The following is a 13,503-nucleotide window of genomic DNA, read 5'->3' on the forward strand; positions in this document are numbered from 1 at the left end:
TATGCTGCTTTTTGTACTTGAAGGGTCAGATGGATGCGCAGAGAGATCACCATGTGTGAAGTGAGCATGGCAACAGGGCAGAGGAGGCCACCAAGGAGTAGGTGGCATCTCAGCTGGGTCTCCCTCTGGGAGTTAGCAGAGGGACCCGAAGGTGTGACCGCAGGGAGGCAGGAGAGATCATGCATGGCATGTCCTGGGAACTCCAGAAGTGAGTTTTGTTTTTTTTTCATCCTCTCCCGAGGACATTTTTGCACTTATCTTCAGATAGAACAGGAGGGACAGAGGGAGGAAGAGAGAGAGAAACATCGATGTGAGAGAGACACATCTACCAGTTGCTACCCATACAATCCCAACCAGAGCCGGGGACAAACTGTAACTGAGGTACGTGCCCTTAGCAGAAACCGAACCCGGGACTCTGGTCTGTGGGCTGATGCTCTAACCACTGAGCAACCAGCCAGGGCTAGAAGTGGTTTTATGTATATTCTACTTACTATGGCTGTGTAAATACATACCCCAATGTAGACTAGTGTAAAACAACCATTTATTTGTTCACGGATCATGCAGGCCAGGAATTTGGACAGGGCATGGTGGGCATAGTTTGTCCCTGCCCTGTGGTGTCTGGGTCTCGGCTGGAGAGGAATCACCTAGAGTCAGATTTATTCATGGCAGTGGGTGCTGGTGCCTGCTGGGTGCCTCAGACCCCCCACGAGCCTCCTGTGGGCTCTGTACGAGGGCTTGCTTGGGCTTCCTCGTGTGGTGACTGGGTCCAAGGGCAGACATCTCCAGAAACAGGAAAGAGACTTTTTCTTACCCCAGCGTCAGCAGTCATGAGACCCCACCTCTCAGCGGGAGTGTCAGTGTCAGAGGGTGTGGCTGTCTTTGGAAAATACCATTGACTGCAATGTGGCTGGACCCAGCCTGGGATGGACACATCATTTCTACTTGGCCTTATGTGGTTTTGGACAAAGGTTCTTAGCAGGCTGACATCAGATTTGGCCAGAGTAGTTCTTGTCATTGATGAGTGATCTGGAGCTCAGTGGGGATGCCTGCAATCACCAAACATCCTGAGCAGCTTCTGTGCCAGGCAGGCAGAGACAGGGTCTCAGGCCCATCAAGGAGTGCTGGCTCCTGAGGGAGGAGTAATGGCTGTGACAACCCACATTCAGAGAGCACTGCTGAGTGCTGACTCTTCTGAGCACTTTGCATACTCACAGCCACCTGTTTAGTTAGGGACTCTTATCCCCATTTAACAGATGAGGAAACTGAGGTGCAGAGAGGCTCACAGCTAACCAGTGTCAGACCCACTTGGCAAACCCTCTGTTATATGTCAGCTGAGGGACTGTCACAGCACATAGGTCATGTTTATAGAGGGTGCTACCTGGGGCCCTCCACCCCAGCTGGAGACATGAGCCCTAATAGGTTAGAGCAGCTGTGAGTGGCATAAAGCACCCCAAGTGTGTTCCTTTCCAAATTGCTGAAGGACAGCGTTTGCCTCAGACTGCATTGCCAGGATTTTATGTGCTCCCGCCGAAGTGCTGTGTGGTCTGCACACCACCAGGGCCTGCGGGAGAGCCCCGGCCTGAGCTGGGGCCTGAGATGTCTCAGGGTGGGGTCTGATGGGAGCGCAGAGGGAAGGGCGCCCCAGGCAGTGGGAGCAGCCAGTGCAGCAGCATGGAGGGTGCACTAACCTGCTGAGGGAAAGGGTCATCTAGTGTTGCTGGGAAGGAAGTGTAAGGGGTGGGCAGGGATCGAGTCACCCCTTGAAAGACCTTAAGTGCCAAGCTAAGGGGCTGCACCAGGGAGCCTGGAAGGCCTTTGTGCTGCAGGGGATGGTAGGATCAGATGAAAAGGTGCCCTCCCTGACCCCATTTTGACCCTTGCCTTGGCCTTATTCCTTTACTGGACACCTCACTCCCTGCTCTTAGCCTCTGGCCCTCCTGCACCCTTCCTTTGTGGTGTCCTCTGCCACACTTCTTACTCTCTCTCCACATTCACTCTCCTTCCTCGCTCCTGGCATGTCCCTTCTAGCACACTGCAGGCAGTAGCCTTCATTTTGCTGACCCAGCAGAAATCCTCTGACCAGGAGACATTACAGCAAATTGCTGTATTTACAGCAAAGCATTTACAACATACTTCTCTACCGGTGGTCGCTGTTGCAAATTTTGTGTCTATGTGGAAGTGTCCAGCCACGTCCTGATTCAGAATGAGCTGACCCAGCTTCTCAAGGCGTGTGCCATTTCCCGTGCACTGCCTGCATTTTGTGCAGACCAAGGTGCACTGCAGGCTGCTGAGTGGATCGAGGTGCTGCTGTCTCATTCTTGCTTAGAATGTCTCCTGAGATCCCTCTGGAGAATGTTCTATTGTTGTTTTATTATAAAATCGAGATCCATAACACAAACAGAAAAGTGCAGAGGATGAATAAATTATAAAGCCATTACTCCGCTGACCCCAGAGCAGGCACACTGCCAGCTCCCCTAAGTCCCCACCATGCCTGTCCTGACATCCCCTCATGCCTCCCCACAGAATCCTGAATTTTGTGGTATAATCACTTCCTTGCTTTACTTGACAGATGACGAGCAATGTGTGTACACATCCCTAAACAACATGATTTGTCTTTGCCTGGTTTTGATTATAACTGGAATACTCACTGTGTGGGTTCTCACGTCCCCGAGGGCTCTCTGTGGCTCCTGTGACTGGTTCTTTCACTTCTGTTGCTGTTTAGAATTCTGCCATCTGTTTACCCATCCTGTTTACTGTGGACACTCTTTTTACAGCCTTGGTCATCTACAATTTCCTGAGCCTGTGTTATGAATACCTCGGGGGAGAAAGTTCCATCATGTCAGAGATCAGAGGGAAGCCCATCGAGTGAGTGCAAAGCCCCTGGAGCCTCCTGCACCACCCTGTTTCCTGGGCCTGCCATTCCTCAAGCTGTCCTGGCGGCAGCTGGACACACAGGCCCTCTCTGCCTGTGACCTTGACCTGCTGTGCCTCTCTTAAGCTTCCTGAGCAAGGGCGTTTGTTGGGACTCTTGGGAAGGCCTCCCTGGCTCTTTCTCCTCTCTCTCTCCATCTTTTCCTGTTTCTTTCCCCCTCTTGCACTATTTACATTCAGTGCTTCTCAAGTTGGTTTGTAACCCCAAGTCCTTGCAGCTCTGCTCCTTAATGCTTTACTGTGGTTGCAAACGCTCTCTGGTGTCTCCCTTTACTTGGCCTTGGGCTCAAAGGCTGCCTGGGCTCTCTGTGCCATCCCTACCCACCCTGCTCTGTCCTGGCTTGTCCAGATGTGAGGCAGGGTGTCCTCCAGCCCCACCTTCCCGAGTCCTGGTTCTCTGCTCACCATCCCCTCTCCGCTTGTCTCTTCCAGGTCCAGCTGTATGTATGGCACATGCTGCCTCTGGGGAAAGACTTACTCCATTGGATTCTTGCGGTTCTGCAAGCAGGTGTGTGACCCCAGCAACTGCCTGGGTCAAGAGTTATGAGCCAGGGACCTGGAGCCTGGGTCTGTGCCCAGGAGCAGCAGCTGTGGGGCTGTGCTGCCCCGACTTGACAGAGTGGCGGAAGCCGGCATAGGGCCAGGAGGACCCCGCTGCAGGCTGCCCTAGGCCCACCTCTGCAGTTCGCATTTTCTGTGAGGCCCCTCAAACCCCAGCACCCACTCTTTAAGCAGATCGGGAGGCCCTTGCATTCATAGGGTTTGCTCAGAGGGGCAGTGACAGGCGTCTTGGGCAAGAAGTGTTCTCAGACTCTTGCTCCTTTTTTTTTTTTTCTTTATTGATTCTGGAGAGAGAGGAAGGGAGAGGGAGAGACAGAAACATTGATGAGAGAGAACACTGATTGGCCGCCTCCTGCATGACCCCCACTGGGGATTTAGCCCACAATCTGGGCATGTGTCCTGACTGGGAATTGAACCGGTGACCTCTTGGTGCGTGGGTCAACGCTCAACCACTGAGCCACACTGGCCGGGCCCTTGCTGCTTTTGATCAAGTCTCAGTGTGTGTAAGAATCCGAGGGAATGCATGGGGACTCTAGAATCTCAGTTTGCAAACTCCTCATCGGCTGGGGCTGGAGAAGGAGGACTGCTGCCTGGAAGATGTGTGACCAGACGGGCCTGTGCAGTCTTCAGTTCCTTCCCCAGCTGGCCGTGCGCAGCTTTCGGTTTTCTCAGCTGCCCTCCCTGTGGTCTAGAATAGCCTGGGTGGAGGCAGTGTGGGGTTGTGGTTAAGTGCATGGGCCTGGGTGTCTGGCCATCTGGGTTTGATTTCCAGCTTCTCCTCTGACTGTGACCTTGCGTAAGTTACTTAACCTCTCTGAGCCTTAGTTCCTTCTATAAAATGGGTGTAATGCTACTTATCTGAGGGGATGGTGTAAAGAACAGTGAGGTAGTGGGTGCAGCACATGAACACTGTACTGGCACAGAGCCCACCGTCTCTTGTTCAGGGAGGGAGAGTCAGGTGTCGTGCCCAGCTGGCATGACCTTGACTTAGTCTCCTCTGGGGCTCCACAGGGCCTTTCAGTCCCTCTAGCATCTCCAAGAGTGATCCTGAGGGGAAATGAAACGCACAGCCAGTCGTTGTGGCCCTCTGGAGGCTGGCGTTTCTACTCCCTCTGTGTGGGGCCGCTGCCCTGGCGCAGGCACACCCAGGTCTCCTGGGCTTCCCAGCTCTCCAGGTCTGCTTCTCTGTCTTCCTTCCTTGAGGTGTTTCTAAATTCAAAATCTCCCCACCGGACCTGCCAGGAAAGAGTTAAACTGTCCTGGATCCAGGGTGGGGCCTTTCAGAGCCATTGTTTACCAGTGGGTTTGGCCCCCAGGGCCCGTGACTCACTGCTGCTTTGATGATTATATTGTGTACAAAGTTTTGATCCCAGATCACTAGCTCCAGTCCCTTGTCATAAATTATCCCCAGCCCTGTGGCCTCAGCTTTTCCGGCTATTCCACCTATTCCACCATCCACTGTTGTTCCTGCAGGTGGCAGGGAGAGGTAGGAAAAGGAGCGAGAACAAAATAAGCCTCTGCACACCTTTTCCGTGCTGGAGAGAACCAGCAGCTTTGTCCCAGGAGCGCAGACCTCCTGCAGTTGTCACTCTGTCACTTCAGCTTTTCTATGCCTCAGTTCCCTCGCCTATAACAGGGTGATGACAGACTCACGTCACAGGGCTGTTGTCACACCAGCTGAGCTGACCCGGGGTGGTACCAGCCTATGGCAAGGCTCTTAACACTTACACCTTCGGCGCAAAGGGCTGCTCTTCCCTTATCATCAGAAGCTGCTGGTCCCTCCTTGTGTTGGGGCAATGGGGCCAGGGAAGTGTGTGGGGTGTGCTGACAGCAATATCATACCTCCAGCCCCCGTCACACGTCTCTCCTGGTGGGAGCCCCACAGCTCAGACCTCCAGGGCTGGAAACCTTGTTCCAGCTCCTAGAACTTGGGGTTCGGCAGGCTGCCTTCTCTGCTCCAGGGTCCTTGCCTATTTGGAGCCTTGCTAGCCGAGCCTCTTGAGCAGCTCCCAGCTCTGCCGAAGGGCCTTGTTGCTTACATGTACTGATTTCAAGAGAAAGGTTATTCTAGTGATGTTATGGGCACCACCGGTACCCCTCCGTGTACTGGGGCCGCGGTAGGAAGGTGTGAAAGCCTGGGTCAGGAACCCTTTCAGTGGCCGAGCAGGCTGGCCGAGGCCTTTGAGTGCACAGGGTGGCCGACCTCTACGGCATGTGCCTTCTTGTTCCTCAGTCCACACACAGTGACCCTGTGATGAGGGGGCGGTTACGTCCACCTACCAGAGGCTAAGTGGCCACTCACTCGAGCTTCTGTAGCTGGTAGCTGGCGAGGCCATAATTCAAACTCAGATGTCAAAACTGTAGACCTTTGCTTTGGGCTGCTTCCTGTTTGTGCTCCTGTAAGTCATCTCCATCCCCAGTGGGACCCCAGCTCGAGATAAACCCTGGACCCAGGCACAGAGCACGGGGCATGGGCAAGGAGGACAAGAGGAAGCCCTCAGCCGGCCCTGCTCCCTGGGTGGCCAGTCCCTTAAGCAGGGCCCTGGTTTCCCTCCCCTACCTCCACCCCACCCTACTTCACCTGCCCTGGCCACCTCACCGCTGCTGCCCATCGCTGGCATGAACCCTTGCCCTTGTCTACTCTCTGCCTCTGGGCCTTGGAATGAGCTGCCCACTCTGCTTGTCTCCTTGTCTCTCTGTCACGTTCCTGCTGGCCCCTTCTCCAGGGGCATCTCCTGCTCCTCCATTCTTCCATCCATTGTCCTTCCTTCCTCACATTCCTGTCTTCTCACAGAGCAGAGTCGCACTATCATCATCTCACTTGTTCTGCCTTTTTCTCCAGACGGTGGTCCCCTTGGGGGAGGACACTGAGCCTCCCGCCACCCCCTGGTATCCAGTGTAGGTCTACCTGGCCAGAGCAGGTGCTTGTTACATGGTTTCTGTCCTCATCCTGACTCGGCCTTCTCCCCCCACAGGCCACCCTGCAGTTCTGCGTGGTGAAGCCGCTCATGGCTGTCAGCACCGTGATCCTGCAGGCCTTTGGCAAGTACCGGGACGGTGACTTTGAGTAAGCAGCGGATCCCCGCAGGGGAGTGTGAGGGTGGATGTCCCTGCCCAGAGGCAGGGAAGGAGGTGCCCGCAGACTGGCCCACATATGCACTCAGGATCCCCCCCGGGGAGGCCGAGCCTTCCGCGTGCCTCCCTGCAGCCCTGAGCTTCGCGGCCCGTGCCTGGCAGTGGCACTCGGCCCTCAGCATCCTCTCAGGCGTCACCTTCATGTACAGGCTGCAGAATGGGGCCCTGGGGGTGGCCAGCGGGAACAGTGACCGTTCCCCACAGGGAGCAAGAGGGTTAGAGCCCTGCGAGGCCGGAAGCCTCTCCTGTGTAAGCTTCTGCACATCTCATTTTGGGGGCTAGGGAAAGGGGCCACCTGGCGTGTGCTGGCAAGCCCTTGGCACACACGCGGCCCCAGCGGGCAGGTGCGCAAACAGGCTCCGTGGGATGTGACTCGGCTCAAGTGAGAAGAGCAAAGCCGAGCTCGTCACTCTGACACCTGTCATCTGACCATCAGGCTGAGCCCCCACCCAGGCATACTGGCCTCCTCCCCCAAGTCCTCCTCCAGGAGCTTGGGCGCCAGGGCTGCAGGCCTAGACCCCTGGGAGTGAGGCAGAGGCACTGGCCTGGCACCCTTCATGTTCTGACCACTTTGATCACCATGTGGCTTGGGGAGTATGGCCAAGAGCCACAGGAATTGGCATGGGGCAGGACAAATGAGGAGGGCACTCCGTGTCTCTCGGAAGGGTCTGTTCAAGTCAGAATGCTCCCCCATTCCTGCAGTGTCGCCAGCGGCTACCTGTACGTGACCATCATCTACAATGTGTCCGTCAGCCTAGCCCTCTATGCCCTCTTCCTCTTCTACTTCGCCACACGGGAGCTGCTCAGCCCCTACAGCCCCGTCCTCAAGTTCTTCATGGTCAAATCGGTTATCTTCCTCTCATTCTGGCAAGGTAAGCCTCCTCCCAGCCCCTGCGAGGCTGGCCTGTGCCATTCTGTCCCCTAAACCTTGTCCCCTTCCTCCTGTTTGCCATCCCCAGTGCCCCTGGGGCCCAGTCCATGGAACTGTCCTCAGGTGATACCAGCCTGGAGCTCACAGGGGCCTCCATCCACTGGGTACCCACTAAGTCAGAAGTCTGGGCCCTCGGGGGCCATGATAAGAACCATGGACAAAACTTCAGTGGGGCTGCTTGGCTGCTTCATGGATGGGAGGATGCAGGGGACCCCACGTAATCAGTGATGTCTCGGTGTTGGTGGCTGGAAAGGATCTGGGGGTGTGGGGTTTCCAAGTGGCCTTGGCTCTGTGTCGTCAACCCTGCCCTACAGGAGCAGCGGTGGACCCTGCTTTCATCCGCCCTGGCATTGCGTCTGGGGGTGCTGCATGGAGGATGGGGGGGGCAGGAAGGCGTCCAGTCTGGTCCAGACACACACACCTTCCCTTCCAGGCATGCTCCTGGCCATCCTGGAGAAGTGCGGGGCCATCCCCAAGATCCACTCAGCCCGAGTGTCAGTGGGTGAGGGCACCGTGGCTGCTGGCTACCAGGACTTCATCATCTGCGTGGAGATGTTCTTCGCAGCTCTGGCCCTGCGGCACGCCTTCACCTACAAGGTCTACGCCGACAAGAGGCTGGACGCGCAAGGTACAGCCCAGGTCCCAGAGTCGCCCCTGACAGCAGAGCACTGCCAGCCCTGTCTAGGCCCTCCTGCCCCACCGTGCCCTGCAGGTGTGGAAGGGTCAGGAGCCCCCGGGTTACGTAGGTGTGTCCTGGAAACTAGGCCCACCTGTCTTTCGAAGCAGGTTTGGAGTATGGAGACCCAAAGATGATGAGACACAGTGTCCCCATGGGAGGGCCAGGACAGAGATGTTAGATAGACAAGTCCTGAGGATTCCTAACATCAGCGCAGTTATCCTTGTCCTGTAACTGTCTCTAGAGTGTTTGTTTTTTTAACCTGATTACCTCTCAGAAACAGATTCTGACGGTAACAGCTTTGAGCAGCTTTCTGTTACACCTGCTGATCTTCCTCTTTGTTGGAGCAGAGCTTGGAAACTCTAGTTACACGTTAGAACACCCTGGAGAGTCTTAAAAGTCTCTGTCTGGCCCTACCCTCAGAGATTCTGCAGCAGTTGATCTGGGCTTGGGCCTGGCAGGGTAAGATTTCAGTGCTCCCTGGGGGTGGGGGCTGCCTCTGGCTGCTGCAGGGCAGGGAGGGATGTCCTCAGGGGACAGGAGAGGCGTCTGGGCAAGCCTGCAGTGACAGGAGGCGGAGGGCCCGGAGGGGAAGCCTCCTGGTCTAACACATCTGCGCTGGGGCTCTGCTGCTGCCAGCTCCCCTCCCAGGGCCCGGAGGTGAGAAACCGCTTCCCCAGCCCCACACCTGTGCCCACACGGGCTCTGGCAGCCGTGTCCTGAGAGGAGTACAGAGGACCTGCCTGTGCCAGCTCCTCGACCCCCATCCTCTTATTGCCAAGTTCTTCCCCTGGTTGGGAGGAGGCCTCAGAATGCCTGTGCGGCTCTGGGAGCATGGACTGAACTGTACCCCTGGCCTCTTGACTCTTGTGCGCCCGACCATGTTTGCCCAGCACCCTTGCTGGCTGGGGCTGTCGGCACTTTCCTGTATGTGACCGCACACCTACTCGGTGCCAGGCCCTGTGCTGGCCGCGGCTCATCGCTGCCGGCTGGTGTCCCACCTGCTTCCCACCAGGGCCTCCGTTGGAAGGAAGGATCCAGCGAACATCTTCCCAGTATTGAGGGCAATGTCCCTTGGACCTGGTCCTGACAGACCCTGTGCCCTTGGGAAATCACCTTTGTGCCTAGAGCCTGGGAAGGTTTAAATGGATTAAGGAACCAGCTCTGCACATGGTGGCCCTACAGAGGCTCTCAGCGGATGCTGGGCTGTCTTCCCACCCACTGCCCCCAGACACCCACCGAAGCAGTGCAGCTGTAGCGTGGACCTCCCCCGCCCCCAGCCAGGAAAGCTGTTGCTTGCCCTTGCCCCTCAGTGCTGGCCCTGGCCAGTCACTCACCTGCTAACCACAGCGCCCAGCCCCGCCGCCCTCCAGTCAGGTGGGTGCAGGGCCGGCTCTGTCGTGTGTCTGCACAAGAAACCCCCGCCCTCCTCTCGATTTCCTGTCTGTGCAGTGGCGAGAGGTTTGTAGAGCACCGGGCACAAACAGCCATTCTAGCCAAGGCTAAAGAGAAGTGGGGAGTGGGGGTCCGGACTTAGGGGAGCCTGAACCGGACCTCCATTCTGGTGTCTACTCTTTGTCCCCCCTAAAAGAGTGTGGGAATGCCACAGGAGGAGTCATCTCTAAGTGGATATTCTGCCCAGGCTCGGAGCTGGGACTGCCTGATGCGGGGGCAGCCGAGGGGTGGGGGTGGCAGGGTGCGTGGCGTGCACTGGCCTCGGTGGTGGGCACGTGGTGTTCACTCAGCTGTCTTTGTCTTCTCTATTTCTCCTGCTTCTCTTCCCCTCCCCTGCCCGCCTTGCTTTTGCCCCGGGTTTGGCCATGGGCAGTGCCAACATATGGTCCTTACGGTAGGTTCTGCTCTTGGTTTGCACGTCTGTCCTGCATGTCAGTCCTGGTTACTGTCACCAGCATGTCTCTCTCCCCAGCTCCTTCTGTGTCCCTGTCTCCTTCACCACAATACCCCAGGTGGCAGTGCCCAGAGCACCTGCCGCCAGGGGCCGCCCTCTGTAGAGCTTGCCTGCTTCTGTCCTGTTCTGTCGTTCTGGAATAGGCCCGCTTGGTTCTGGGGCACAGCTCTCATTAGTGGGAGCCAGGGGCATTCAGTATGTCCCGTGGCAGAGGACACGAAGGAGGCAAGAGCAGGGGAGATTGAGTCTGAAGACCTGGCTGCAGGTTGAGTTCATCGCTTACCTGTCAGTTCTGTGGCCTGGGCCCGTGGGGAGGATTCGTCAGAGAGGGATGAAGATAAGCACCTCAGGGCAGGCTCCCGCCCTTTCCGAGGGGGAGCCGGTGAAGATGTCTGCCTCACTGTGGTCCAGCTCTCTGCACCTGTCCTGGCGGAGCGGGCCCTGGTCCATTCCCTCAGAAGAACAGAGCAGGGCTGCACCCGTGGAGCCTGGGCACACCTGGCTCCTGAGCCTCCTTCCCCAACACTCCCACCTCAGTCACTGCCGGGGCTCGCTGCCTGCACGGTGCCAGTGTTCACCCCGGCCTCGTCCACCTGCGGACTCCGCCCCGCCTTCAGGGTGCGCGCTGCTCCGCCAGCTAGAAGAGCCATTTCTCTGCCTGCGCCTTCTCGTGTCCAGAGCCCCGTACTCTGTCCCAAGGGGGGTGGTTTTGATGGCACAACCTTGGGGGCCAAGCCACCTTGCCTTCTGCTGTGCCAGCCCCTCACCTGCACCTCCTGCCTCCTGCCCTGTAGGCCGCTGCGCCCCCATGAAGAGCATCTCCAGCAGCCTCAAGGAGACCATGAACCCGCACGACATCGTGCAGGATGCCATCCACAACTTCTCGCCTGCCTACCAGCAGTACACGCAGCAGTCCACCCTGGAGCCCGGGCCCACCTGGCACGGCGGGGCCCACAGCCTCAGTGCTGCCCGAGACACTGAGAAGACTCTCCTGCTCAGCTCTGATGATGAGTTCTAAGTGCGACTGCTGCTGGGAAGGATTGGCCCTTGGCCCAGGGCAGGGTGTGCCCCCTCCAGCCTCATGTCCAGGCCAGGAAGCAGGCTGGCAGCTTTGGCATTGCCCTTTAATTTATTGGACCAGAGACACTCACATATCACTTCCAGAGGAACAGTCAGTCGCTGTTTGCTGAGAGAACAGCCCAGGCTCACCTTGGAGCCTTCAGGAATATTTATACCAGGCCAAGCCAGCACTGCCCGGGCGCGGAGCAGAGGACACTGGGAGCAACTCCTGTGCCCCTGCCGCTATTCCTGCGGTGGCCGCTTGTTGGGACCAGCCGTGCCCCCGATCCAGATGCTTGTGTTGTGGGCCAGCAGCCGGCCTTCTCAGCTCTGTCCCCAGGTCACAGTGTGCAATACAGCTCTTCCCTACCTGTTTCCTCCCCTGTGCCCCTGTCCATGCTGGATTAGCCTCGTCTGGGCAGGAGGAGGGAGGGGGACATGGGAGCTCTCTGAGCCCCCTCCTGACCGGGGCCTGCCTGGCATGCTGCAAGGACCAGAGCCAGACACGAAGAGCCACTAGGATCCACTAGGTGCCTCTGGCCCCTCTTCTGTTGGTGTGGCCTCTCCAAGCAGGGGTCCCTGAGCCCCTGGGTGTCCTCTCCGTGGCTGCACCTCTGTCTCATGCCCTTTCCTCCTGGCCTGCTGAGGACCGCTAGCAGCCCGCGCTGTCCCCCACGTGGCGTCTGTCTTGAGAGCACCTGCGGCGGAGCCCTTACTGCCCAGCTGCTCCCAGGGTCTGGGCTCCCACCTTCCTTCCCAGACAGCACTCAGGACCTGTGCTGTGTCCTGGTCTCTCCTGGGGCTTCTCCCCCCCATTTCAGGGAAAGAGTCTGAGTCTCCACGTTTCAGACCAGCTTCCAAAGGACGCAGTTCTGTGGGAGGGAGGACGAAGGGCTGGGGCACGCAGCCGAGGCCCTGGCCCCAACCCACACAGGGCCTGGTGTCCTGCCTCATCCGGCCCCCCAGCTCGTCTCTTCTGTGCCTTAGTCACATATGAAAGCTCCCCCTCCCTAGGCCCTCAGTCTATCCCAGACACCCCTGGGGGCTTCCCGTTACACTACTGGCACTCGGAGGGTCCTGCAGTGCTGGGCCAAGCACCCTTGGACAGGCCTCAGGGGTGGCCAGGACTACCAGTCCCTACCCCTGCCCACCTCCCCACCCATATACCTGGAGCCTCCCAGGGCCAGAGCCGCCATGCAGGCTGGGCGCACATTGGCCACTGTCTTAGGAAGAGGCTCTCGATGGACACTGCTTGTTTGTACAGGCCGAGTGTCCATCCCCAGATAGCACCTGGGTTTGGGCTGCAACAGCCTGGGGAGGGGGACGGTGAGGGAGCAGGGCCCTGTGGCTTCAGGACTTCACTGTAAATCTCCTGGCCGCTCCTGGAATGAACTGTGCCGAGGGTCGAGGGTCAGGTGGGGTTCCATCCCAGGAAACTTTCCGGGCACTTGGCTCTTGTGACCAAGCCAGTCCCTGGGGGAGACAGGCCTGCTTGTGGGGTACTGGAGGCCAACTTCCGGGCTCCTGTCTGGTGGGCTTGGCCAGTTAGTACCAAGCTGCCTGGGAAGGCAGCAGGTTGGTGCAGGCTGTCCTAGAACAACCTCTGTCCCCACTCCCACCATTTCCCTTCACAAATCTGTTTCTCTGATTCTCCTTCCAGGCCAAAGTGTGTGGCTGACTCCCTGCCCCCACTCTCTGCAGACCCTGGCACTTGCCCGCAGCTCAGTGGCAGGGAACCAGCGGCCCCTGGGGAGATGGGGGCTGGGAACGCGTGCCTGCCCATGTCACCCCTACTTCCTAGGATTTGTAACCTACCTTGTCTTTTTTTTCCCAATAGAGTAGTTCTTTGTACATAAAAAATACTTGAAAAATTAACTGTATGATGTATGAGAAGACAGAGTCCCCTAGTTTTGTATTTTGTGAATGACTGCCATGAGTTCCACCAGAAAGTCGCTCTATTTTGGTCTCTGTGACATTTTAAATGCGTGACAGAAGTGAGCAAATAAAGTGAGAAAGAAATATATATATGAGATAATATAGATTGTATTGAAATCTCTGCCTATGGGTGAGGTTTTTTCCTTCCTCTTCCCACTCCCGTGGGTGTGTTGGGGGTGGCTTTCGTGGTTGTGGGCAGGGGTGTCAGGAAATCCTTGTCCTTCCTGTGTGTAACTCATAGGTGATGGGGGGAATTCACATTGTCAGAGACTAAAATCGGGGTCCGGGGCCCCACTGGACAGTGCCTTCCTCTCCCCTGGCTAGCAGGACATGCTGGAAGCCTTGGTCACAGAGGGCCCACCCTCC

General features: G+C 57.4%; 1 protein-coding gene across 4 annotated transcripts in view; it reads left to right on the top strand.

Annotated features, from left to right (window-relative positions):
- Positions 1-13,227, top strand: part of TMEM184B (transmembrane protein 184B) — a 49,263-nt gene extending 36,036 nt beyond the window's left edge. For 3 of the 4 annotated variants that reach the window (XM_036251415.1, XM_036251416.1, XM_036251417.1), the window contains 7 exons: positions 2,775-2,865; positions 3,364-3,439; positions 6,468-6,559; positions 7,330-7,499; positions 7,992-8,186; positions 10,063-10,083; positions 10,938-13,227. In XM_036251415.1, the coding sequence (XP_036107308.1) occupies positions 2,775-2,865; positions 3,364-3,439; positions 6,468-6,559; positions 7,330-7,499; positions 7,992-8,186; positions 10,063-10,083; positions 10,938-11,161 (869 nt within the window). In that variant the 3' untranslated portion in view covers positions 11,162-13,227. The remainder of the gene's footprint in view (positions 1-2,774; positions 2,866-3,363; positions 3,440-6,467; positions 6,560-7,329; positions 7,500-7,991; positions 8,187-10,062; positions 10,084-10,937) is intronic. The other variant, XM_036251418.1, reaches the window with a different exon arrangement.
- Positions 13,228-13,503: the final 276 nt, after the last annotated feature.

The sequence above is a fragment of the Molossus molossus genome, unplaced genomic scaffold, assembly GCF_014108415.1.
Source record: "Molossus molossus isolate mMolMol1 unplaced genomic scaffold, mMolMol1.p scaffold_m16_p_10, whole genome shotgun sequence".
NCBI classification, from domain to species: domain Eukaryota; kingdom Metazoa; phylum Chordata; class Mammalia; order Chiroptera; family Molossidae; genus Molossus; species Molossus molossus.